Below are 27788 nucleotides of genomic sequence, written 5' to 3'. Positions count from 1 at the left end.
AAAACATTTTGTGGTATAATTTTTCATCAAATTATTGCTAATATATGTATGGATTGGGTTCAATTTTTTTTTTTTTTTATTGTTTAACTGTAGAAAATTTAATATTTTCGAATTAATTATGTAAAAAAATAAATTCATTTTTAGTTTTATTAAAAAAAAAATATAGGATTGAAAAATATTAGACTTATGAATATTCCCTAAAATTAATTAATTCGAATTTTATGTAACCAAACTTTACAAAAGACAAATGTTTTATTAAACTGAATTATCATTTTGTGTATAATTTTTATTTTATAAAATTTTTCATAAAACAATTTCAATTTCAATGAATTTTTTTGCAATTATTAATATTAGAATTTTACTTAACAGATTTTTGATGCAACTAAATTTTCATTTAAAAAGAATTTCTATTTAATTAAATTTTCATTGTAAAATTTTTTTTATTTATTCGAATTTTCATTTAAAAAATGTGTCATTGAATCGAATTCTCAAAAACATAATTGTTTTAGGTTAAATTTTTATTTACCAGAATTAAATATACAAGATCTATTTAAAAGAAATTCTGTTAAATAAAAATTGGTACAAGAAGAAATTCGACGAAGTAAAAATTTCGTCAAATAGAAATTTGGTCAAGTAGAAATTCTTTGATATGAAAATTTGATTAGAAATTCGGATATATAATAATTTTAAGGGAAGATTCAAGCGTCTATTTTTTGTTTTCTTCTTGCAAGTTTAAAGAGGTTAAACTCCTTGACATAACTCAAATTGAAAATTGATTTTATTACCAAATAAAACTATAATTAAAATTAAATTTACTAAATTTTGAAAGATTCAGGTGTAGAATTTTCAAAAAATATTTATTTTGAACCCAAATTTCATGTCACATAATAATTGTTTCACATTTTGTATTTTTTGTTTAGAAAAAATTTTTTAATTAAAAATTACAATTTACTAATTTAAAAAAAACAAAATGTTAAATAATTTATTATTTGACAAGAAATTTGAGTTCACCCAAGAAGCACGTAATATATCCTCAATATCAAGGTAATATTACACGTGAGATTCGTAATATAACGCTGTAATATTACAGTAATCTTACAGTGATCTTAAAATGTCCGCCTCAAGGTAATATTACCGGGAATATTACTGTAATATTACAGTAATATTACAGACTGATTTGAGTTATTCATAAAGCATAAAAAACGTAAATATATATTATAAGTCAATTTGGCTTGTTGGTAAAACTCTGGACTCGTGTGCTTTGAGTTCGGGGTTCGATTCCCTGGATGGGTAGATTTTTTTCGTAAAGAAATGTTCCCATAATATTACTGTAATATTCTCTTGTAATATTACCTTAATATTACGGTATAATATTACTGCAATATTACTGTAATATTACCTTAATATTAGCGCGTAATATTACAGTAACATTACCGGTAATATTACCTTGAGGCGGACATTTTAAGATCACTGTAAGATTACTGTAATATTACAACGTTATATTACGAATCTTACATATAATATTACCTTGATATTGAGGTTATATTACGTGCTTCTTGGGCAAAATAATTTTTTTTTGAAAATTTTACTGAATTTTTTTAATTTTGTTTTTTTTCAAAATTTAATGAAATCAATTTTAATTTTAATTTTATTTGTATGAAAAACAATTTTTAGTTTTGAGGTTATGTCAAGAAGTTAAATCTCTTTAAAGGGCTGAGCTGAATAGAAACGTAACCAGAATCGTAATCGTAAACGCAACCGGAATAATGAGTTAGAGAAGGACAAACAATATGTCTATCCTTCTCTAACTCATTCTTGCGGTTGCGTTTGCGATTACGATTCCGGTTACATTTCTATTCTGCTCAGGCCTTAACGGTGTTTTGTAAAGGCAACCTTTAAAAATGGTCGCCAATTTATATATTTAATTTTAAAAACGATTTTTATTTTGTAATCGTGAATAAATTTTTAATTTCTTGAGCACAAATGAAGGTTCCAAAATTCAGGATATCTGCTATTTTTTTAAGATTTTGCTAGTCTGACTTGCATAGAAAATCCTTTTCAAAATTAAATTTTCGATTTGGAGGCCATTTTTATAAAATGCTACGGTGCGGAACAAAGATGGTGACCGTAACATAACCTCAAATTAAAAAAATGATTTTGAAATATGTTTTTAACGGAAAATAAGGCATAATAAAAATTAATTTCAATTAATTTTGGAAATTATATAGGTTATAAACTTTTCAGAGATAAATGAAAGAAAAAAATGTTGAGTCGCAATATCTTGTGTTAAAAATAGTTTTTTTTTTAACATTTTGATTTTTTTCTTTCACCTCAGACAAACATCGTAATTTTTATTCAATTATTATAAAAAATAGTTTATTTTACTCTTTGAAATATTCTCTACAATAACAATTTTTTCCATGTGTTGATAAAAATATTATCTTCAAAAATTATAAACAAATAAAATTGTTTTTATTTAAATAATTTTTTTAACAACATTGACAAAAATTAGGATTGTAGAGAATATTTTAATGAGTAAAATAAGGTATTATTATTTATGAAAATTGGATATAGAAATTGCGGTCTTTGTTTATAAACTAAAAGAAAAAAAATCTAAATGTTAAAAACTTATTATTTGACTAAATATTTTGAGTCAAAACCGTTTTTTCTGACATGTATATAACTAAATCATCCAAAATTGATTGAAATTAATGGATTTCTAATATTTTATTTATTTGTGTTGGAAAATGGTTAGAAATAATCTAATTTTTTAATTTGAGGTTATGTTAGGGTCACTATTTTCATTAAGAGTGTCGAACGGTCTCTGAAATTCTTAGGCATTTAATTATCGACCTAAAAAAACGGCACAGAACGTGAAAATGATAAACATTGATTTTAAAATACTTTTTTTCGAAACGCGGACACTCTTTTTTTAAAATCGGACAAAATACCGAGAATCCTTATGTTATAAATTTCTTAAATCCAAAAGATTGTGGAAATCTATACAAAAACGCGATTGTAAAATGAAAAGTAGGAAAGTAATATAATAACATCTGCGACTTTGTGCTCCCTGCATGCTTCTGCCATCTGACGGCGGCAGGACGTAATGGTCGTGTCATTATATTACTTTCCTTTTTCCAATTTTGCGATCGCGTTTTTGCATGGATTCGAACAATCTTTCGGATTTAGGAAATTTATAAGATAAGAAATCTTGGTACGTTGGCTGATTTTATAAAAAAGTGTCCATAATTGGAGAAAAAAGTGTTTTAAAATCAATGCGTTTATCATTTTTACATTCAGTGCCGTTTTTATAGGATGATAATTAAATGCCAAAGAATATCAAAGACCGTTGAACACTCTTAAGTATACATAAAAGAAAAATAATTAAAAAGGTATAGTGATATATTAAGCAATTGAACTAAATAATTTTTTATAATAGAATTAAAAAAAATAATTTTTTTTTTTAATAATTTTGATTAAAAAAACATGATTTTATGGGTAGAAAAATTATTTTCGAACAAAATTCAATAGACACTATAGAAATTCAGATTAACAGGTAACATTATTGTAGAGCAAAAATAGGTAAAATAAAAAAAATTTGAAAAATTTTGAATACTGATAATTTTTTTTTATATCGAGACAAAAATTATTTGCGATTATTGAAGAACGAGTTATGTGTTACAGTCATATGTGTCTATTGTGCCTCGCTGTCGATTCATCTTGGTGTCATACAATCGGCAATCATATTACTCGTAGGAACATTAAAAAGGGTAATGCGTGCTCCAATGTTTTTCTTCGACACTGTGCCCAATGGTCGTATTCTAAGTCGTTTTAGTAGCGACATCGATGTTATAGATACAAGACTTCCCTTGACATTTTCTCAATGGGTGGCTTGTTTTTTTAGGGTAAGCTGAGAAATGTTTTCAAAAAAAAAAAATTGTTTTTTTTTTATTATTATTAGTTTTTTTGGTTGCTCTTTAATTAAAAATTATTTTTTAAGTTATTCTCGAAAAATTTGGATATTTATACTGTAAAAAAAAAATCTGCATCCCTATAATTATATAATTGGAGATTGTCGAATGCATATTATTGGAATATATCAGGATTACATTGTCTTAGGTTTGTTGACTTGTCTAACAAAAAAAAAAAAAGAAAAAAGAGGAAATTGAATGAAATTTTTAAGTGGAATGATTTCTACTCGATTTTTTTTTTAAGGTCGTATCGGTATCGTCAGGATAGTGGAATTTTATTAGAATTAATCAAGGACACAATTATACTAATTAAATATCATTTAATTTGAGCTGTAGTTTTGCCTGCGCTTTGGAAATGCTCTCTTTTTCTCCCCCTCTCTCTCTCTCTCTATTTCTCTTGCACAACTTTCTAATAATTACTATTATTACCTACCTCACATCTTTATATTAGTAGATATTTTCATTATCTTTCGGAATCATCTTATTTATAGTTTAAAAATAGCAAATAATTTCCACTTCGCATTTTTTAGCTCATGAGTAGCATGATCATTCCCTTCTTTTTCTATTATTGAAAAAAAAAATTGGTTATTATAAAAAACGATCCTTTTTTCTAATTATCTGATTTTATAATTTTTTTTCAATCTTAGAAATTATTTTCTTTACATATGATAGAAATAATATATGAATTTGTTATCATTTTCCAAAAATTATAGAAAAAAAAAAAAAATTATTTTTTTGTATATTTTATTTGTGAGAATTATTTGGTGAGAAATTACATGAAATGAGAAAATTTTGGAAAATCAAAATACATGATGACTTTCTATCACGTGTCTTTAAAAAAAAGAAAAATGGTTTCTAAACATGTATTTTTGACTTTTTAATATTTGGCAACATGTATAACATTTCTAAAAAAAACAAAAAAAAAATGAATTTCGCCTTTTTCTGAGATCTAGTTTCATTTCTAAAATTAAAAAATCTTTTCAAACAATGAATGACTATTAAATTTATGTACCTTTATATATAGGTCTATATTCAGTTTTAACAATTTGCACGTGGCTGATCAAAAGGAAACAAAACAAAACAAAAAAAAAAAAAGAAAAATTTTTGTAATTTTTTTTTTTTCGAAAAAAAATAGATTGATAATATCGGGCGATGTTGTAGCAATTTCGAGCTTTTGCTGTGATTTGGCACCACAGCTGGGTTGCTGGCTAGCTGCTCGTCAGATGCACCTTGTGATGCTGCATGGAGTGATGCGAGTTCCTTTGACGTTCTTTGATACGACTCCTACAGGTCGTATCATCTCCAGATTTGCAAAGGACGTCGATGTACTGGACACTTCGCTTCCCCAACAAATTTCTGATACCATCTATTGTTTCTTCGAGGTAACATTCCTCCCTCTCACGGATGATGATGATAATTATGATGATGGCGATGATAATAATGATGATGATGATAATGCGGATTTTGTAGAAATGCACCTCCGAAAAACAAAAATCTACTTTGCTTGCTCACTGACGATTTATCAAATTGCCACAAATCAATAATTTTTCATTTCATTTTTTGAAAATTTAAAAACAATACACATTTTTTTTATTATTTATAATTTTAAAAAAAAATTATTTTTCTTTATGTTATTATTTAATATAATTATTTTTAATTTCTGTTAATTAACACATTTGTACTAATATGTTTTATTTAATTTAATTAATGGGACCGCATGAAAATTTAAAAAAAAAACACTATGTGTCTAAATTTATATTTGACAAATATGCATGTAATCGATTTGTTGCTTTAATGAATTTTTTTCTTAGTTTTTTTTTCCATTTAAGCAAATTTCCATATATTATCCCGAATATTATCCAAAATCTTATTTTACCTAATTTCCATACTTGATAAAATCGCATTTATTGCGAATTTCTATTTGAACAAATTTTCATTTTAATACGAGATTCAATTAAATTTTTATTTACCCGAATTTCTATTTCCGTGGGAATAAATTTTCATTTAACCGAATTTTTATTTACCAGAATTTCTATTTATTCCAATTTTCTATTTTGTCGGATTTTCATTTAATAAATATTTATAATTTTCATTTGATCAAATTTTTATTGGATAAAATTACAATTTTCGCAAATTTATATTTTATATTTGAATTTACATATTAGCAGAATTTTTATTTACCTCCAAATTTCTTATTTCTCGAATTTGAAATTCGACATTATTTTAATGTAAAAGAATTTTTGTTCTATTTGATTAAATTTTTATTTAATTTTTATGAACATTTTTTGATTTACTTGAATTTTAATTTTCTTGTATTTACATTTTTAAACAAAATTCCTTTCAACTATTGAATTTCTATTTCTAATTTTCAGTTAATAGAATTTATTTTTTTCCAAATTTCCATTTGACCGATTTTCTATTTAGTTGAATTTCGATTTCAATGAATTTCTATTTAACAAAATTTTTAGTTACCCAAATTTCCATGAGACGCATGATTATGTTCTAAAAATCATTAGTTAAAATTTTCATTTCATAGAATTTCATTTGTCATAATTATTTTTGAGCCAAATTTTTACTTTTTTTCGAATTAGTTTTTTTGCAGAATTTTCATTAAAACTATTTTCTATATTACAGAATTTTTATAAAACCGAAAATTCACTTCACAGAATTTTTATTTGTCAAAATTTTCATTTAATGCATAATAGTCATTTTAAAGGATTTTTATTGGGTAGAATTTTTTTTTCAGATGAATTTTCATTTGTTTGAATTATTATTTCATATAATTTCCATATAATCGATTTTTCATACTATAGAATTTTTATTTAACTGAAAAATCATTTAACAAAATTTCTAATTGAGGTAATTTTTATTTGTCCGAAATTGCAAATGGCAACCAAAGTAAAAATTCTGTAGCATGAAAAATCGGTTATATGGAAATTATATTTTAAAAATAATAATTCGAACAAATGAAAAATTCATCTGAAAGAATAAAATGAAAATAAACAAATAAAAAATTCGAACAAATAAAAATTCTGTGAAATGAATTTTTGGTTATATAAAAATTGTGTAATATAGAAAATCGTTTTGATGAAAATTCTGCAAAATACTAATTCAAAGAAATAAAAATTCGGCTCAAAACAAATTATGACAAATTAAATTCCATAAAATGAAATTTCTAACTATAATGCTTTTTAGAATATGCGTCCCATTTCCATATGACTGAATTTTTTATTTTATTGAATTTTTTTTGCCTTAATTTTTCATTTCACTGTAGTCTTCATGTAAAAGAATTATAGTTAAATTAAAATTTAAAAATTTACAGTAAATGATAAGTTTGTAGATGAAAATTTTTGTTAAATAAAACTATGTCTAAATGTGTATTTAGTTTTTTTTTTGGGGAAGATACAAAAAAATTAATAAACAGTGGCAATTTGATTTCGTCGTTTTCCTTATTTCATTTAGTGTAATATTATTTTACGTTACTCTATATATTAGTTATTTCCTTTATATTATTATATGTGGACGTCCTTTAATTTCATATTTCTCAAAATGAGGTTTTTGTCATTCTGAACTTTGAAGTTCTCTAACTCCGCAATTTTTGCACCTTAAAATGTCTTAAAATTTTCCAAATTTAGTGCAAGGAGTCCACATATATATATATATATATATATATAATATTGTCCACATATTGTTGCCGTAGTGATGTTAGAATTTTATAAAAAATTAATAATTTCTTTTTATAAACTTTCAAAGTGCGGCAGGGAAAGTAGATAATAAAAAAAAACAATAAAATTGGGTGTGATTCTAATGTTACTGATTATAAAATGACTTCTGTTTTATTATATAGTACTAATTGAAGCGACGGTTGGTTCAGATGACGAAAAAGTATTTTAAAAAGGACTCCTCTCACTCTCTCTCTCTCTCTTTCTCTCTCTCTCAAAAAAATATCTATTGTATTACGATATACATACTATAAATTCGTAGAGAATTTGGTGATTGTATAATTGTGTCCTGATTTTAATTCTCAATTTAATCAACACAAGACAAATTCTTTTTTTTTTAATTATTATTATGTGTTTTCTTATTAGAAATCTATTTAAATAACATTTTTTAACGTACATGTTGGTGGGCCAATACAAATATTGTCAGTTTTGTTTTTTTGTCAAAAAAAAAAAAAGAAAAAAAAAGCTTTGGAAGTTTTGTAATTTCCGCTTTTGTTATAAGAGAAAAAAAAATTCCTCAAATTGCTTAGCATGATAATTGTTATTATTTTTGCTTGATTTAATGTTTTAGTTTAGGATTTTGTGTTATTTTCGTGTTTTAGTTGTGTATTATTTTAGTTTTGAAAAAAAAGTTTCAAAATTTAATTTTATGGTTCAAAACGTATTTTGAATTTATTCTATATATATTAAAGAATGAAACTTTTTTCTAAAAATGTGTTTGTGTATAATCAAGTTAAAAATAACTTGTGGTTATTGGGTTATATTTATAATATTGCTTTGCTTAATGTTTTATTTGTTTTTTGTTCATTTATATTATTTATTTTTTGTTAATATGTCTCTTGCAGTGTTAATAATATTCTTGTACAAATGTAACAAGAAAAAATGTCTATAATTTAATTGCAAAAGTTGATATATTTTTAATATAATTGTACTAATTATTATTATTATTATTTTAATTATTATCTGTAATTATAAATTAATAATAATAAAAAGTGGTAGAATTTAATAATTATCGAAATTTAATTTAATTTACACAGATGTAATATAACAATTTTCAAATTAACTTTTGCAATATTAGCGAGCTTTATTTTTGTTCTAGATAAATAATTAATTTTCTTATGTGTTTTAGATTTTTAATATTTTATTTGATTATTTTTTAGGTTGTTGCCACTTTAGTGGTGATCAGCTTCAGTACACCTGAATTTATTAGTGTCATATTTCCAATGGGATTAATTTATTACTTCGTTCAACGTTTTTACGTTTCTACGTCGCGTCAGTTGAAACGTTTAGAATCTGTTTCCAGGTCACCGATATATTCTCATTTTGGTGAATCTGTTACCGGTAGGTTTCAAAATTATAAAAAAAATTTAGACATTTGAAAAAGAGATTTTTCTTTAAACGCAATTAATAATTATATTATTTTAATTACAAAATTATTTTTTATACTTTCAGGTGCACAGACAATTAGAGCTTATGGTGTACAAGATAGATTTATTAAGGAATCTGAAATGAGAGTTGATTTCAATCAAGTGTGCTATTTCCCAAGTATTATTGCCAATAGGTAATTTTATTTTATTACTATATATATTTACAAATTTATTTTTTATTTATTTAAGGGAAGGAATCACTGAAATTTTCGTTTTTATGAGGCAACAATTTTTTTTCTTGACATTATTTAGGATTTAAAAATGTTTTAACATTAACAAAATTTAGAATCATTTTTGACCATTTTGACCTTTTTTCGAAACCAGAAGTAGAATTATATTTCCATTATGGGAAAATGAAGAAAAATAATTTTTCACTGTTTTACATTTTTTACACAATTTTTTTTAGAAATTTTTTTTTTTTTTTTGAAAAATTTACATTTTTTTAAAAACTATACGATTAATTGTTCAGAATGATAAAAAAAACAGTATAAAAAAATGTCGATGAAGAATATTAAAAATTATGAAATAAATTCAAATTTCTATCTTTCCTGAATTTTAAGTTCTATTATAAAATTTGTTAATTAATAAATTTTTTTCTAAATTTTCATGACGTAGCATCATTTTATACACTTAATAAAATCAAAAAATAAATAATAATTTAAAAAATTTTTAATTTTACTGGTAGCTCCCCTTAATGTTTATTTAAAATTTGCAAAAATTAAAATTTTTTAAAAACTTGTATTCATTGTTTTTTTTAGGTGGTTAGCTATAAGATTAGAGATGGTTGGCAACTTAATTATATTTTTCGCTGCACTCTTTTGCGTCTTAGGAAGAGAGAAACATCTCGAAGCAGGAATTGCTGGTTTATCGCTCAGTTATGCCTTACAAGTAAGAATTAATTCTATGTATATTTTCTTACCTTCTTTTTGGAAAATTTGCAAATTAAATTCAATATAATTTTTTAATCATTATTTAAAAAAAAAAATTTTTTTTTTCTAATTACAAATAAGTTTTTTTTTCAAAAATATAATTAATTTATTATAAGGAATGTGAAAGACAATTAACATGAGTAAAAAAAAAAGCTGAAACATCATGCGTTAAAGTTTTGTTTTATAACAAAGAATTGTGTGAAGACGATGAGAAGAAAATGAGTATGAAACTTTGGCACGTGATGTTTTGGTTCATAGTTGGGAAGTGAACGTTTCGTCACAGTTAGAGAATTCCAACGTCTTTATCAAAACTGCGACAAGGTACAAAAAATAATGTTTGTTTGAAAATTGCTTTTTTTATTGAAATTAGGTTTTTTTTGATATTTAGAAATAAAACTTTAACGCATGGATGTGAAAAAACTTCAACTGGAGGAAATTAATTTTCTTTATTAAGTTACGGAATACAAATTGACTTTTATAAATTTAATAGAACAAATTATTATTTTTACTATAATCGAAACTCTTAGATTTCAAATTTTTTTTTTAATGTTAAAATCAATTTATGAAATGAATTCTGTTCTAAAGTTTAAAGTATGTATTTTTCTAAATTTAAAAAGAAAAACACAAAAATAAGATTTTTGATATTTTTTCCATCGTAAAATAAACTGCGGGCATTTGTGCTAAATAAATAATCTTTTAATCTGTTATTAAATATAAATTATGTATTTGTGTAAAAAACAATTTCTTTCAGTTAATGAAATTTAATAGAAAGTTTTTGTCATATATTAACAGTTTGACGTTCGAGATTTTGTTTTGCTAATATAATAATGTGTGAACTAAATTAATCGACTCTGCACAGTAAAAAAAAAATAAATAAATTTTCTCGAATTTTTCAACAAAAATAAAATGTAAATAAAAGAAAAATTAATAATAAATTCGGGAAAATTTAAGCACCCCCCCTTTAAAAAAAAGCACTATGAAACTAAGGGCCGAATAAATGGTAAAATGTTACTTTGTTAAAAATATCTATTATTTCACGTACGTATCGTTAATTATTATTATTATTTACTGAAACAAAAAATAATTGGGACGAATAAATAAACCCCAAAAATTTACTGTTTAAAATTTGCATCACATAGAATTTCAATCGAAAGAATTTATATTTATTTTAGACGAATTTTCATTTCTTTGAACTAGAATCTAACAGAATTTTTATTTAAACAAATTTTGATATTAAGAATTTCTTTTTAACTGAATTTTTATTTATAAAAGAATTCTACATTAACTATAAATATTCATTGAATTCTCATTTAACAGTATTTCAACTCGACTGAATTTTTAAACGTCACGATTTTCATTTCACCGAATGGAAATTCTGTCATAAAAATTTTCATTAGTTGAAAATTTGTTAAATAATAATTTTGTTAAGTGAAAATTGGGTTAAGTAGAAATTATTATATTAGATCAAAATTCTATGAAATAAAAATTTACTGTACTAGAACATTTTTTATTAAAAAAAAATATTGTTAAATTGGAATTCTGTAATATGAGAATTCATTTACATGGAAATTCTCTCAAAATGCTAATTATAAAGAAATGAAAATTTTTACTAAAGGAAATGCTATCGAAATTCTTTTAAATGAAAATTATATAACTAATGAATTTTTAGGATTTATTCATGCGTTTCAATGAATTGGTCCTATTTATTCGACCAAATTCTATTCACAAAATTATTGTGCAAAGTCTGCATCGTGTACGGCTTTTTGAATTTCGTGAAATGACAACACAAAGTATTTACTAATTATTAAATAAATAAATAAATAAGAAATACAAAATTATTCTTATTAAATATTATTAAATACTCTGTAAATAATAATTATTTCACATGAGATTGAAATTCACATTTTTAAATTAGAATTCTAAAGAAAATTCTCTTAAAGTGAATGTAATTTGGCTGAATGTTTATGCGGAGGGGTCAACGCTATTTCAACATATCGTTGACTTTGACATTTTTAATTTTAATAAAATTTTTGTATCCATTTGTACTTTTCGAAAAAGAGTTTCAAGATTTTTTTCAAATTTTTTTTATCAAGCCTTTCACGAGATTTGAATTTTTAAAAATATCAGACTTTTAAAGATTTTTTTGAATGCTCGAATAACTTTCTTAAAAATGCATTAATTTAAAAAATTGTATTTTTTTTTTTTTTTTTTTTTTGAAATTGTGATTTAATGAAATTTTTGAAAATTTGATGCAAAAAATGGTTAAAAAATTTAAATAATAATAATTTAATAATTTTTTTTGCAATTTATAAATTAAAATCTCATTTTGAATATTGTTTGTATCCTTCGTTTTTTTTTCATATGCAAAATTTTAAGAAAATAAATTAGACAAAAGTTGTAGATCGCATTGAAATCCTTTTTTTTTGTATTCTATAATATTTTTCCAAATTTTGCATATTTTACCATAAAAAAACATACATTTTTGTGACTTTTTTAAAATGGTTTTTACCATAAAAATCAAATTTTCGGGAATTTTCACAACAAAAAAAATCGTAGGTATTTGTAAAAAAAATTGTAAATTTCGAAAATTATAAAAAATTAAAAAAAATGTTAAAAGAATCATTTCGCCACTACTAGACCTTGTTCAAAATTTTTATAAAAGAAAAATGAGTTTTTTTGCGAAAATTTAAAGAAAAAATCGAAAGATACAAACAGTTTTTAAAATAAGATTTTAATCTTTAAATTACAAAAAATTTAGTAAATTATTTTTCCGGCATTTTTTGCAACAAATTTTCGAAAATTTTAACTTAAAAAACACAATAAAAAAAACAAAACTTTCAAAATTGATACAATTTTAAAAAAGTTATGAGAGAATTAAAAAAAAAATTCTTATAAATCTGAAATTTTAAAAGATTAATATCTCGTAAATATTTTGATAAAAAAAAAATCCGAAAAAATCATGAAACTCTTTTTTAAAGAATACAAAAAAAAAATTGAAAAAAAAATTTAGCAAAATAAAAAATATCAAAATCGATAATATAGTTGAAACAGCATGGACCCCCCACCCTATATTTAGTAAATAAATAATAAAATAATAGAGACAAAAAATGTAATTATAAATTGTAATTTTCTTTTTCTTTTAGATAACTCAGACATTAAATTGGCTGGTGCGTATGACTTCTGACGTTGAGACAAATATTGTGGCTGTTGAGAGAATAAAGGAATATGGTGAAACACCACAAGAGGCTGCATGGGAAATTGCTGAACGTGAACCGCCAAAAGAATGGCCAACAGTTGGTGGCGTTGAATTTCGTGATTTTAAAGTACGCTATAGGAAAGGACTTGATTTGGTGCTACAGGGAATTAGTTTTTCTGTGAATGGTGGTGAAAAAATTGGTATTGTCGGACGTACTGGTGCTGGTAAATCATCATTGACACTCGCATTATTTCGAATAATCGAGGCAGCCGATGGAAAAATATTCATCGATAATATTGATATTTCGTCACTTGGATTACATACACTTAGATCCAGACTGACTATCATTCCTCAGGATCCGGTGCTATTTTCCGGCAATTTAAGAACAAATCTTGATCCATTTGGCGTTTATTCCGACGATCAAGTGTGGAAAGCTCTGGAGCACGCTCATCTCAAAACTTTTATTACAGGTTTTCTTTTTACTTTCTATTATTATATGTAATTAATTTACGTAGCTGAAGTACACAACATTTATGATAAACAATTTTTAAAGAAATAATTTTTTAAAATGAAAAATTCTATAATTTTTCGCCTAAAAAATATTTCTTGTTTCCATTATAATTAACAAATTACAAAAAAAATATTTTTTAGGCAAAAAATTATTTCTTTAAAAATCGTTTATCATAAACGTTGCGTACTTCAGCTATGTATTAATTTTATTATAGAGGACGAATGAATAATGTGTAAAATTTACTTTTAGTTAATTGGAGAATTTTTTTTTGGTAATTTTTTCTAGAAAAAAAAATTAAAATTATAAATCATCTTGGTTTTATGCTTTTTTCTCAAATTTTTCGAAAAATGTATTTATCGACTTTTGAAAAGCTCCTAATTATTGTTTTTACAAGAATTTCTATATTTAAGTTTCTATGTAAAATTTTTACGTAATTTTATTTTTGACAGAATTTTTGTTACGTTATATTCTCTAGTTAATTTTTTCATAAAATAGAATCTTAAGGGTATTTTTGTTCATAAATCGAATTTAAATTCGAAATTTTACTTATAAATATTTATATAAGTTTTAAAAAAGATTTTTTAAAGAAATAAATTCTATTTACATAAAAAATTAGTCAACCGGGGTAATTGTAGTCAAAAAAAAAAAATTTGTTTATTTATAAAAAAAGAGTCTAAAAAATTTTTTTAATTTTGAAAAAAAAATAATCTCTACATGATAAATATTTTATTTGCAGGATTACAAAGTGGCTTGATGCACGAAGTTTCAGAGGGTGGTGATAATCTCAGTGTGGGACAAAGGCAATTAATTTGCTTAGCGCGAGCCTTATTGCGAAAAACTAAAGTACTTATTTTAGATGAAGCCACAGCTGCCGTTGATTTAGAAACTGATGACCTCATACAAAGGACAATCAGAGAGGAATTTAAAGAATGTACCGTTCTTACGATCGCTCACAGGCTTAATACTATTCTTGATTCAGACAGGTAAACTGAGATAATTTTTTATTTATTTTTAAAATTAAAAGAAAAAAAAACTTTTCTTATCCATCATTCCATTATATTTCATCCAAAAAAAAAGATGTAATTTTATTAAATTATTTATATTGAAAAAATATAGATAATATAATAAAATGATATTATTTATTTATTAAAATAATTAAAATATCTATTGGGGAGAAAATAATGTTTATACCTATTTTAATAATGAATTTAAAACTGATTAAAGTGTTAAATTACTTCTATATTTTTAAATAAAAATCCTCAACGCATTTAGAATGAAATATAATGGAGTGACTCTTAAAAAAAAAAAACATTTTCGAAAAAAAAAATAATAAAAAAACTACTTTTTTCCTTTTCCTAGGGTGATAGTTTTAGATAGGGGTACAATTGTGGAATTTGATTCGCCTATTAATCTTCTTCAAAAGCGAGATAGTTTATTCTATAATATGGCAAAAGATGCAGGTTTAACAGTGTCAAATTAATAGGAAAAAAAAGCAGTGTGGCTGTTTACCATTTTTTTCTTTCATTACTTACTTAATTTAATATATAAATACCTAACTGTATATATGTATAATATACATGAGAATATCAATTTTTGAAATAAAAACGTCTGTTCATTGAAAATTAGTATTACTGATATTATTTTCGCACAAAAAATTAAATGGGAAAACTTCTGCTTAATTATAGATTATTATATAATCAATAGAAAAAATGATGCATGCGAATATTAATTTATTAAAATTTTATTAAATGAAAAATTGAATTAAATAAAAATTCAGTTATTTAAAAATTGTTAAAAAAAAAAAAGAAATTTCTTACATTCTTTGGCGAGAACTTGTACGAATGTTTTATATAATTTTTCAATCCGTGTTTGGCAGTTATGGAAACTATGACGATCACAGAATAATTGAACTCTAAACTCTGAAAAAAATTAAACATTTCCAAAATTTATCCTCCTGATGATTTACTTTTAAAAGATAATAATAATAATAATGCTAATATCAAAATAGGATAAAAATTACTAAAGCTTTACCTCTCAATTTGGTTATCGAATTGCTCTCCAAGAAATACAATAAATGAAATTCCCAAACCAATTCCAAGAAATATAAATGGCAATATTATCAAATCATTGTCAATTTTTTGTTCACTCGAGATCACTATATCATCCTTCATCTGGTGGTTTTTAATGACCTCATAAGAGTAATTAATCCATTTGGTAGTCAAACCAGTTTCAATAAATCTATTCATATGACGCTCAAATTCAGAAGCAAATGGAAAATTTTCTTTCAAAAAAATCGAATCAATATTAAATGATGTTCCATAAATGTCTAAAGTCTTAATAGATTGAACCCTATTTATTTGGATATCCATTAGCAGCACTTGTTTAACAAATCTTGCTTCCACATTGCAGCTTACTGCTTTATTCCTCAAAAGTTCATTAATACAACCTTCCATGGATTCATAGTTACCTGTTGCCTTTTCAAATGGAAGAGTTGTGTTTATTCCTACAATTTTGTCTCCATAAAATGAATTAAATTTAAGTCTCCATTTTTTATTAAAATCTTCAGGTTTTAAAATATCTTCATAAGTTGTGTCTATTTGGACGAATGTTATAATAGATTGCAATGCTGATGATAGTAGCAAAAAACCGAAAAGAATCGATATCAAACAAATTCTATTCGAGAATCGTTTCATATTTACAGAAATTGATATTCCTAGTAATGCCTGTATAAGATAGCAGAATTTCCAAATTCGTCTGTTTAATTTGAAGAACAGAAGAAATTTCCAAATTAGAATCAAAAAGAAAATGATTAAAGTTCCTTGGTATATAGAATTCGTAATCAAAAAGTTTTTGAGCTTTCGTTTGGGTAACAATGTTACAATATTTTTTGATCGAAACACATAAATTAGATTTTCTAAAATTTTACGTTTATTGATTATAAAGTAAAGATGCTCTTTAGTTAATTGGCAGTTGTTACGTTCGGAAAACTTGGATATAATAGTATCACAGGAAGCAAATGTTTTATGAATTGTATTATTCAAATTACTATTATCACATTCGTAAGCTGGAACATGTAAGTCTTTAAAATTCATTATTTCAGAAAAAATTTTAAATTTTTCATCCTTAAAGTTATAGTGGTAATTTACACCCACGCATCTTCTTAATTCAAAACCATTCATATTTTTTAGTTTTTGTGGAAAAACAACATCTCCCTTACGATAATTAAATCTTGTGTAATTTCCAGTAAAATTATTGAAGTAATGAATTATAATGTTCCTTTGATTTTGATTAATCATGAAATTGCGTTTCAAATTTTCATTTATTTCAACATCAAGAATTGTAAATTGAATAAAATTCCTTGACCATGCTGATCGAAGCAGAGCTTCAAAATTGTCATTTCTTTTATTCGTTAATATTATCATCAAGCATTTAGGAAAGATGTATGAACCTGATATCTTTTTCATGAAATCGATGGATGTTTCTATTACTGTTGCATTATTTTTAAGAATAATTATAAAAAGAGTACCTTTATGAAAACTCATCGAAGCAATAGATTTAAGTTTGTTTGGATCATGTTCAATGAAGTTTATCACTCGACTTGGACTATTACTTAATGTAGCTTGTAGAATTTCATTTAGTACATCCGTGCTTTGATGTTTTCCGTCATGCATTATTATTGTTTGATACGCTTCAATTTCCTTTTTTCTTATTTGTTGAATAATATCCTTAAAAGATACGGAATCCGCATAAATTATTTGCAACACTCCAAAAATTAAAACACTTATTTTTTTAAAGTTTAATTTGTATTTAATCATTTTGATATTTATTTAAAACTTGCAAGTGATTGTTCGGCTGCGACGATCTGTAGAATACTAACATTTAGGTTTTTTTTTTTCAAAATAGTCCCTTATTGGCTCTTCCCTTCAATAGTGTAGTAAATAATTTTTTTCCCTTATGCATTTATTGTATTATTCGATTGCTCGTCAATCAATTTTATTTTGTTTTAATAAAATGTGGAACAATAAAATTAATATAATACAATTTAGATATGAATTGATCCAAAAGGATAGTTCAAATTTTATTTTGGTGACATTCGTAGTAATTTTATCAGAGTTGCGTGATTTCAGTTTCTAGTTTTGTATGAAAGGGTCGTCTCGCACTATTAGCTCGTTTATGTTATACCCTATAATATCAAATGGAATAGGGTGTCCTATTACATTTGATATTATTTGTAATAGGGGGTGAATCTATTTTTCTATCATTAAATAAAAAGAAAAATTAAATTATAATATAATAAATTTTTGTTTAATTGTTTACTATTATTGTATATTAAAAAGTCATATAATATTTTGTTTAAAAAATTATTTTAATATCTTTAAATTTTATTAACTCAAATAAAATTTGCTCGTTAAATTTTAAAGAATTTTATTAGATATAATTATTTTTTAAGACGAATTCTTATTTTTCGAATTAGCATTTGACAGAATTTCTTTTTATACCAATTTTATATAAACTTTGCTAATAGCCCAACCACGGGGCTATTATACTAACCACTTCAAGTTTCCATAACTCTTTAAAAAAAAAAATTTGTTACCAAAAAAAATTTGAACTTTCCTTATAATGGCTTTTGTCATATTGCTTAATCTATTAAAATGAAAAGAAAAATGGAATGAAATTTTAGTTATTCGGAATCGAGAATGCAGTTCAGAATTAATCGTGTAAAAATGTGTCATAGACAACCCTAATTTTTATGGATCAATTCATATCTAAATTGTATTATATTAATTTTATTGTTCCACATTTTATTAAAACAAAATAAAATTGATTGACGAGCAATCGAATGATACAATATAAGGGAAAAAAATTATTTACTACACAATTAAAGGGAAGAGCCAATAAGGGTTTATTTTGAAAAAAAAAACCAAAATGTTAGTATTCTACAGATCGTCGCAGCCGAAACAATCACTTGCAAGTTTTAAATAAATATCAAAATGATTAAATACAAATTAAACTTTAAAAAAATAAGTGTTTTAATTTTTGGAGTGTTGCAAATAATTTATGCGGATTCCGTATCTTTTAAGGATATTATTCAACAAATAAGAAAAAAGGAAATTGAAGCGTATCAAACAATAATAATGCATGACGGAAAACATCAAAGCACGGATGTACTAAATGAAATTCTACAAGCTACATTAAGTAATAGTCCAAGTCGAGTGATAAACTTCATTGAACGTGATCCAAACAAACTTAAATCTATTGCTTCGATGAGTTTTCATAAAGGTACTCTTTTTATAATTATTCTTAAAAATAATGGAACAGTAATAGAAACATCCTTCGATTTCATGAAAAAGATATCAGGTTCATTCACCTTTCCTAAGTGCTTGATGATAATATTAACGAATAAAAGAAATGACAATTTTGAAGCTCTGCTTCGATCAGCATGGTCAAGAAATTTTATTCAATTTACAATTCTTGATGTTGAAATAAATGAAAATTTGAAACGCAATTTCATGATTAATCAAAACCATAGGAACATTATAATTCATTACTTCAATAATTTTACTGGAAATTACACAAGATTTAATTATCGTAAGGGAGATATTGTTTTTCCACAAAAACTAAAAAATCTGAATGGTTTTGAATTAAGAAGATGCATGCCTGTAAATAACCCCTATAGCTTTGAGGATGAAAAATTTAAAATTTTTTCTGAAGTAATGAATTTTAAAGATTTACAAGTTCCAACTAACGAATGTTTCAAAAGCAGCTTGAAAAATACAACTCGTAACACTGCACCATTTGCTTCCTGTTCTTATATTATAACTAAGTTTTCAGAACATAACAACTGTCAACTAACTAGAGATGTTGTTTACAGTTTTCATAAACCTGAAATTTTAGAAAATTTAGTTTATGTGTTTCGACCAAATGATTCTGTATATTTGCTACCCAAACGAAAACTCAAAAACTTTTTGATTTCGAATTTTATATACCAAGGAACTTTAATCATTTTCTCTTTGATTCTAATTTGGAAATTTCTTCGGTTCTTCAAGTTTAACAGTCGAATTTGGAATTTCTGGCATCTTATACTGGCATTACTGGGAATAACAATTCCTGTAAATGTGAAACGACTCTCGAATAGAATTTGTTTAATATCAATTCTTTTCGGTTTTTTGATACTTTCATCAACATTGCTGTCTGTCTTAACATCCATCCAAATAAATACAACTTATGAAGATATTTTAAAACCTGAAGATTACAATAAAAAATGGGGATTTGAATTGAATTCAGTTTATGGATTAGACATTACTGGAATAAACACGACCCTTCCATTTGAAATCGGATCAGGTAAATATGAATCCGTGGAAGATTGTATTAAAGAACTTTTGAAGAATAAAGCAGTATGCTGCAATGTGAATGCAAAATTGGCTAAAAAAGTGCTGTTAATGGATTTGAAAATAAATAGGGTTCAAACTATTAAAACTTTTTACTTATTTAGAGGATCGTTCGATATTAATGTTATTACTTTGGTAGAAAATTCTCCGTATGCTCCTGAATTTGAACGTCATCTGCATAGATTTATGGAAACTGGTTTCACTGACAAATGGATTAATGACGGTTATAATGACAATAAAGTGATCTCGATAGAAAAAAAAACTGACAATGACTTGATAATTTCGCCATTCATAATTCTTGGAATTGGTTTAGGAATTGCAATTATTGTATTACTTGCAGAGCAATTCAATTACAAAATTAAAAGGTACTGCTTTTGTAATTTTTATCCTTTTTTTGACATTATTAAGATAAATGTGAGAGTTATGATTATTGTGATTTATAAATTTTTTTAAAATTTGGTTATAATATGAGAAAGATTTTTTAACAAAAAAGAATTAGTATCTTTTAAAAGAAAATCATCAGGAGGATAAATTTTGGAAATGTTTGATTTTTTCAGAGCTCAGAACGTGTAGAAGCTTGAATTCTGTGATAGACTATTATTTCATCATCAGCATAATATTCAATCACTATAGTTGTATTTATTTAAATTCTTTTATTTTGGACAAATAACCATTCTTTTTTTTTTTTTAATTATATTCAAAAAGTGCTATACATTATTTTTCTAATATTGAATGTCAATCGTATTAAAATCTAATATAACTAAATTTCGCTTGAGCAAAAGAAAAAATCCATTGAAAATTTTAATACATTAAAAAAAAAAAAAATTTATAGTAAATGAATTTTTAATGCAACAAAAAAATTTAATTTTATATGAGGATTCGCACTCATGTTTTTACTCATAAAAATTTTTTTTTGTACAATTGATATAAGTGAAATTTTTGGTTTTCAAAAATTAATTTTCATTTTCATAAAGTACTTCTACTTTAAGGATAACATTCTCATCACGGCACTCGCGTTTTACGCTCGAAAATTAGAAAAATTCAATAGCAAAAGAAAAGGGTGCATTAAAAAATTTTAAATGTTGAGTGGAAGTGTACAATTTTAACAGATTAATATGAATAATGTAAACAAGTTAATTTTCAACTTTTATTTTTTTCACTTTTCAACGGTATTGATTATCATTAGAACTACTAATTCAACAATTGTTTGAGTTATTTGATGGGGACCATCAATTGATTAATGTAAATAAAAAAAAATTCAACAAATAAATAAAGTTATTCCAATTCGGTAGATACTAATCAAAAACTTACGTAATTCTGATGCAACGAGCAAAATATAAACTATTTTGAATTAAAGGATTTTTCGAAAACAATTGCAATGTTAGAAATGGAAAATAATGGTTATGGACTTATATAAAAAAAAAAAAAAAAAAATTTGTGAATTTATTAGTAAGTTACTGTTATTTGTGTTAATTTAAGGTGGTTTAAACAGAAATAATAAATAGTTGAACATTTTTTTTTTGCAAAATAATGTAATTTTGCCCTGCATTAAATTCTTTATTTTTTAAGGTTACTTCCGAGGTTACTTACATGAAATATTTTTTAATTAAAAATTAAAAATATGGCACAAAATGATTTAAGAGGAATACGATTCCTAAGTTTTTTATCATTTATTATTATTTATCTCTGTATTATATTATAATAATTAATAATTATAATAAACAAATAATTTTTCGGTTTTATTATGTTCATTCAAAATTTCAAATAAATAGTTTAATTAAAATAATTTATTGATAAAGTAAAAAATATACCAATAGTTTAAAATTTCCACATTAACTATAATTATATTAATTTCGAGTTAATTTATATTAGTAAAAAAAGCAAGTATTAAATAACATGGTAATTAAATAACTCATTTTATAATTAATAATTTAAAGTGAATTTAATGTAATAAACAATAAACTAAATAAATAATCAATTGAAATAAAATCAAGATTACATTTAAATTACAGTGAAAATTAAAAATAAATTTAATTTAATAAATAAAATTCGAACATTTATTTAAAAAAACAATGAATGCATTCGTTTGTTTTCTCTGTGAGGATTTTGCGATTTGACTTGACGTTAGTTGCGATTTTTCGTCGTCTCTTGTGATCACTGGTCGTCTCTTTTGATTTCTTGTCATCTAATTGTCACTGGATCTCTTGGATCTCAGTGAATAGCCCCTCGATTTTACCCATTTTTCATCCGTTTTTATTCTTTTTTTTAAAAAAAGGTATAACTTTTTTGTTTTACTCGCTATTAAAAAATATCAGAGGAAAAAAGTGTTTATTTTTAGTCGTATTTTTCGAAAAAAAATTGAAATTTTTTTTCTTTTTAAATGCGAATTTTTGAAAAATTTTTAAAAATTCAAAATTTGATTAATTTTTTTATTTCTTTGACGAAATTATCTGGCCAATGAACTCAGGCGACATTTTGGTACACTTAAAGTGTATACCAAATTTGAAGACGATTCATTAAAAATTTTTTAAGACACATTTTTTCAGCATCAGAAAGTCTCAAAACGTCGAGATTCACTGGAATTATAGAGAATGCTCAAAATCAACCAAATGTAATACCTTCTCATTATGATAAGAATGTAAAAAATCAATCAAAACTTGTTGAATTAATTATATTAAGGTCCGGTTTCACCAACTATGGTTAAAAGTTAATCAGCGATTAAAGCCAATTTAAACGCTCATGATTGGTCGGTTAGGGATTTAATCGCTGATTAACTTTTAACCGGAGTTGATGAAACTGGCCCTAAGTTTGAAAAAAATTGATAATTTGATAATTAACTTTAATCATTAATTAGAATTTTTATTTTAAAGTATTTTATTAGAAATAATTATATTTTAGTAAAATTTTCAAATTAAAATTTCATAGATATATGTTTTATATACGAATTTAATATACAAACAAAATTTTTAGCTACCGAATTTTTGTTTGGCACAATTTTTATTTTATAGTCATTTCATTTACATGACTTTTTAATAAAAAAAAAAATTGAATTTAACAGAATTTTCATTCATTCGAATTTTATATAATTCGGAATTTTTAAGTGATAGAAATTTCAATTCGCCGAATTTTTATTTCTTCGAAATTACAAATGGCTGAACAAACAGAAATTTATTTTTCTTCTTAATAATAATAATAATAACAATAATAATTAACAAATCACTTTAATTATTGTGTTGAAACGATTTTGGAATTTTATTACCTTTATACCTGCATCACGAGCTGTATATATATATTTTCATTAAAGTACAACAAAGGGTTCACCTTAAGTCTCAAGTCATAAACAATGTGGATTGAAAATCCTAGAGATAATAAAATTCAATCAGTTGCATTTCGTGTACTGAGCTATTTAGATGTAGTCGACGTGAGTGTCATTTTGCAATTGTAGAGGCAAAATTTGGTTGTGCTAAATATTTTTATTTCTTTTTATCGTCTTTTATTTGATATTTTCACATTTAAAATGAATGTATAGTTTCGGAAGTGCTTGATTCTTTTAATTCGCGAACGAAAACGTTTTATTGTTAAATTAATTTTAGCAAAATTTTTAGGATTGTCTTGGGAGTGTTCGAAATTTTTTAAAATCACGCGATCGCTTCAATTATAGAAAAAGTATTTCGTTATTTAAAAATATATACATATGGTTTCCGAGAGTGTTTGACATTTTTATAATAATCGTGTGTCTCCAGCAGATGATATCGTCCAATATAAATAAAACGCATCGATGGCAAAATAAGGTTAGAAATATATATATATATTTTTTTTTTGTATTTATTATTGTTTTTCTATACCAAATTTTTTTTGAAAAAGTACATTAATACTTTCTAGAGAAACGGTTGGTACTATTTTAAAGAACACGAAATTACTTTTAAGGTTATGTTATTGGCGATTCAAACAGCTACACTAGCGCCACAGTTGAACTAATTTAGGCGTGACTCGCTCTGTAGCACTCCATGTGTTTTAAATTATTTTTTTTTATTTAACGCTTAAAAATAATTTTACAAACGCAATAAAAATATCAGAATAATTAAATAATTTGAAATAAACTGTCAAAACAGAGACTGCTTTAGAGCGAGTCACACCTAAATTAGTTCAACTGTGGCGCTAGTGTAGCTGTTTGAATCGCCAATTATATATAGTAGACGCACGTGATTATTATACTTCACGAATGAATAACATGTCCTTAAGGCAATGTGAGAATAACAACAAATTTTTTAGAACTCTCATTCTTTGAAAATTATAATTTTCGAATTTTAAATTTTCTTAAATTTTTTTTTAAATATCGAACGATACAAACAATTTTAAAAATAAGTTTTTAATCGACATAAATCTAGTAAATTATTATTTAGTCATTTGTTGCATAAAATTTTCGAAAAGTTCACTTAACACAATGTAAAAAAAAAACAAAAAACTATTACCAATAGGAGCAATAAATTAATAATATATTTAATATTTAAATTGTTTTTCGAGAATAATTTTTTTTACAATGAAATTCTTGAGGTAAAATACTTACCTATAGAAAATAAATAAATTCTGTACAAAGAGTGAATAAGCAAAATTAAAATTTATTTCGAAAAAAATACAAATTACTATTTTCAAAAATTAGTTTTATTTTTTAAGAAAAAAAATAGGAAAATATAGGAAATTTTTTTTTTTAAATTAAGTACTCTCGGTAAAATTTTGAGTACCCTTTGAAAATATTTCGGTAATTTTTCTATTGCATTTTTATTTTTTTAATATTTTATAAATTGCAATATTATACTGTATATATATATATATATATATGTATTTTTTTATATTATCTCTGAAATTAAATAATAATTAATGGTTTCGTGATATTAGGAATAAAAAATTAATTACAGATTTAATTTAAAATTAAGGAGGAATGCGATATTTTGAGGGATAATATTTTTACAAGTACAATTTTGTCACATATTTTTGTTTCATGACAACTTTTCCAATGTGGAAAAAATCTTTATTTTATTTTCAGTAATACATAACTGATTTATTGTTATTCTTATAATGATTATGTAATTTAGTTTCATTTGATGTGTATATCACTCAGTATATATAAGATGATAATTAAATTACGATTTACTTAAAAATTTTTTTTTTTTCATTTCAACATAAAAAATTTATTTAAAAAAAAAAAAACAATTTTAGGAGGTACGAAATTTAATAAATCATCTTGTATATGAATATTAATATACAGTTTTTATACAAGTGTATATTCTGATCAATCTCATTTTGTTAATTTCTCTCACTAATTTTTACGCCTTTTTTTTCTTCTCTCAAAATTTCTTGCACACTTGATTTTTAGCAACGTAAATATTTGGATTATATTTCTATATATATATATTATATTTTATACAAATTTGTTAGCATATTTTTTCACAATAGAGATCACATATATATGACTTGAAATTATCGCACATCCCTCCTTAAAGTTGTGTATAAGTATATTTAATATTGAAAAAAAAATTAATTTCAGTAAAAATCCATGGCATCTTTTTGCACTCGTTTTCCAATAAGAAGAGGTTGATTAAAATTAATAAATATGATTAAAAAAATTAATTCTCAAAACTAATTAATGTTCTACCAATTATATTTTTATTAAATAAAGTTTTAATCAACTTCTTCTATTATATTATGCATACTTTTTTTCTCTTTTAAATATTTGAATAAAAAATTATTAGGAAAAAATTATTATTTAAAAAATAAGAAAAATGCAGTGCAATTTTAGTTTTGATATTCAAATGATTTTTCAGTTTGGATAAAATTTTAGTACTAGTTTTTTTTTTATACGATCCAAAATAAAGGAAAAAATATATAGTGATATTGATTTAATTTTATATATTTTTTTACATGATTCATTTACTTTATGTCTACTTTGATAATATTTTTTATATTATGCTCTTCTTTCTTTTTTTTTTTTTTTTTAATTCAATCCACTTATTATTGTTAATTTAAGTCTTTTTGATAAAAAGGTAAAATTTATGGACCATATAATATGTATATAAAAAGCAACATAAAATCTATACGACAGGGAAAAAATATTCCTCGTGGAATGTTAATAAACCTAAGTTAAAATCGCTTAGGAATTAATTGTGCATTATCGAAAAAAAAAAAAAATTGTAAAATTATCAAATTTGCAAAGAATCTTTTATAAGGGCATATTGAGTCGCATGAATATTTCCTAAAAAAAATTATATACCTAAATTTTCAGTACTACTTTGAAATATACGAAGTCGAATTTCTATTAAACCGAATTTTTTAGGGTAAAATTTATATCTGGATCAGATTATTCTAATTTTAAAAAAAAATTGATACTTTCAGAAATAATTCTGTATGATTGCAAAAATAAAAAAAATTACCAACTTTCAACTTAATATTTCTTGTATATTTAAAATAAACATGAAAAAAGAGTCAAGAAATTTAGAAGCTTCTTTTCATTTACTTCATATTGGGTAAATTAAAATTTATTTTAATTACTCTATTTTTTTTTTTTTTTTTTACAAATAATTGTACAAAATCGCAAAATTAGGTTATTTGACAGACAAACTTTAAAAATATATTTTATTCATTATTATAATTTTTTCCCTATTTTAATCATTAAACAATAATTAATTATAAACAAGAATCAATAATTTTTTTTATTTTTAAGAATTATGTTTTTTTTATGTATTTTCTAATTGCTAAAAAAAAGTGAGTTTTCTGTATTTCCTCAACTTCATTCATATTTAAAATTTAAATATTAAAAATTTTTTAAATAAATAATAATACTTCATATGTTAATAGTTTTTATGTTGATATTACTTTTTATTTCGTTCCCTAGACATACATAATCATTTTTGCGAAAGTATCGAATTTTTTAAAATTAGACTACAACAACTTTGTTCGAAATATAATGGTCTGATTTATTTTTAAGTAAATTTTCATACCAAAAATTTTATGCTTAACCAAATTTCTATTTAAGAGAATTTTTATAATAATTGAATTATTATTTAACAAAATTCTCTTTCATCAGAATCCGCATTTAATCTTTTTTATTTAACCGAATTTTTAGTGTGAAATGATTTTTCATAGCAAAGAATTTATATATTTAAACGAATTAGAGATTAATGGAATATTAAAATTTTTATTTAGTAGAATTGATAATATTTGGTCGAAATTTTTATATTACAAAACTTTTATTTTTAGATAATTTTAAAATCTTAAGGATGTTCGACCCATTGAAATATAACCTCAAACTAAAAAGCTATTTTTAATAACAAAATAACAAGTAAAACTATAATTAAAAAATTGATTTTATCAAAATTTAAAAGATTCAGTTGTACAATTAAAAAAAAAAAAATTATTTTCAGCCAAAATTTGCTGTTAAATAATAAATTTTTTGTGTGTTTTGTTAAAGTTCTAGTGAATAATTATCATTATCCAATTTTTACAAACAATATTTATTTTTCTCTTTAAAATATTCTCTATAATTTTATTTGTTGAATTTCATTAACAAAATTTTCTTTAAAAGTTATTATTGAACAAATAAAGTTTCTATTTTTCATATTTAATTTCAACAAAATATTATTCAACAA

At 23.7% G+C, this 27788-nt stretch overlaps 1 protein-coding gene across 9 annotated transcripts in view; it reads left to right on the top strand.

The window, feature by feature from the left end:
* LOC127278063 (multidrug resistance-associated protein 1) overlaps positions 1-15378 on the top strand; it is a 35582-nt gene extending 20204 nt beyond the window's left edge. For 4 of the 9 annotated variants that reach the window (XM_051299578.1, XM_051299576.1, XM_051299582.1 and 1 more), the window contains 6 exons: positions 8854-9034; positions 9146-9254; positions 9879-10008; positions 13193-13715; positions 14493-14739; positions 15116-15378. In XM_051299578.1, the coding sequence (XP_051155535.1) occupies positions 8854-9034; positions 9146-9254; positions 9879-10008; positions 13193-13715; positions 14493-14739; positions 15116-15236 (1311 nt within the window). In that variant the 3' untranslated portion in view covers positions 15237-15378. Of the gene's footprint in view, positions 1-3684; positions 3906-5132; positions 5354-8853; positions 9035-9145; positions 9255-9878; positions 10009-13192; positions 13716-14492; positions 14740-15115 lie in introns of all 9 variants that reach the window. The other 5 variants (XM_051299580.1, XM_051299579.1, XM_051299581.1 and 2 more) reach the window with 2 other exon arrangements.
* Positions 15379-27788: the final 12410 nt, after the last annotated feature.

The sequence above is a fragment of the Leptopilina boulardi genome, unplaced genomic scaffold (genome assembly GCF_019393585.1).
Source record: "Leptopilina boulardi isolate dan_hultmark-lab unplaced genomic scaffold, ZJU_Lbou_2.1 LbouV2_194, whole genome shotgun sequence".
In the NCBI taxonomy this organism is placed as follows: domain Eukaryota; kingdom Metazoa; phylum Arthropoda; class Insecta; order Hymenoptera; family Figitidae; genus Leptopilina; species Leptopilina boulardi.
Note: the sequence above shows the minus strand (reverse complement) of the source record. Positions and strands in the feature narration are given on the sequence as shown.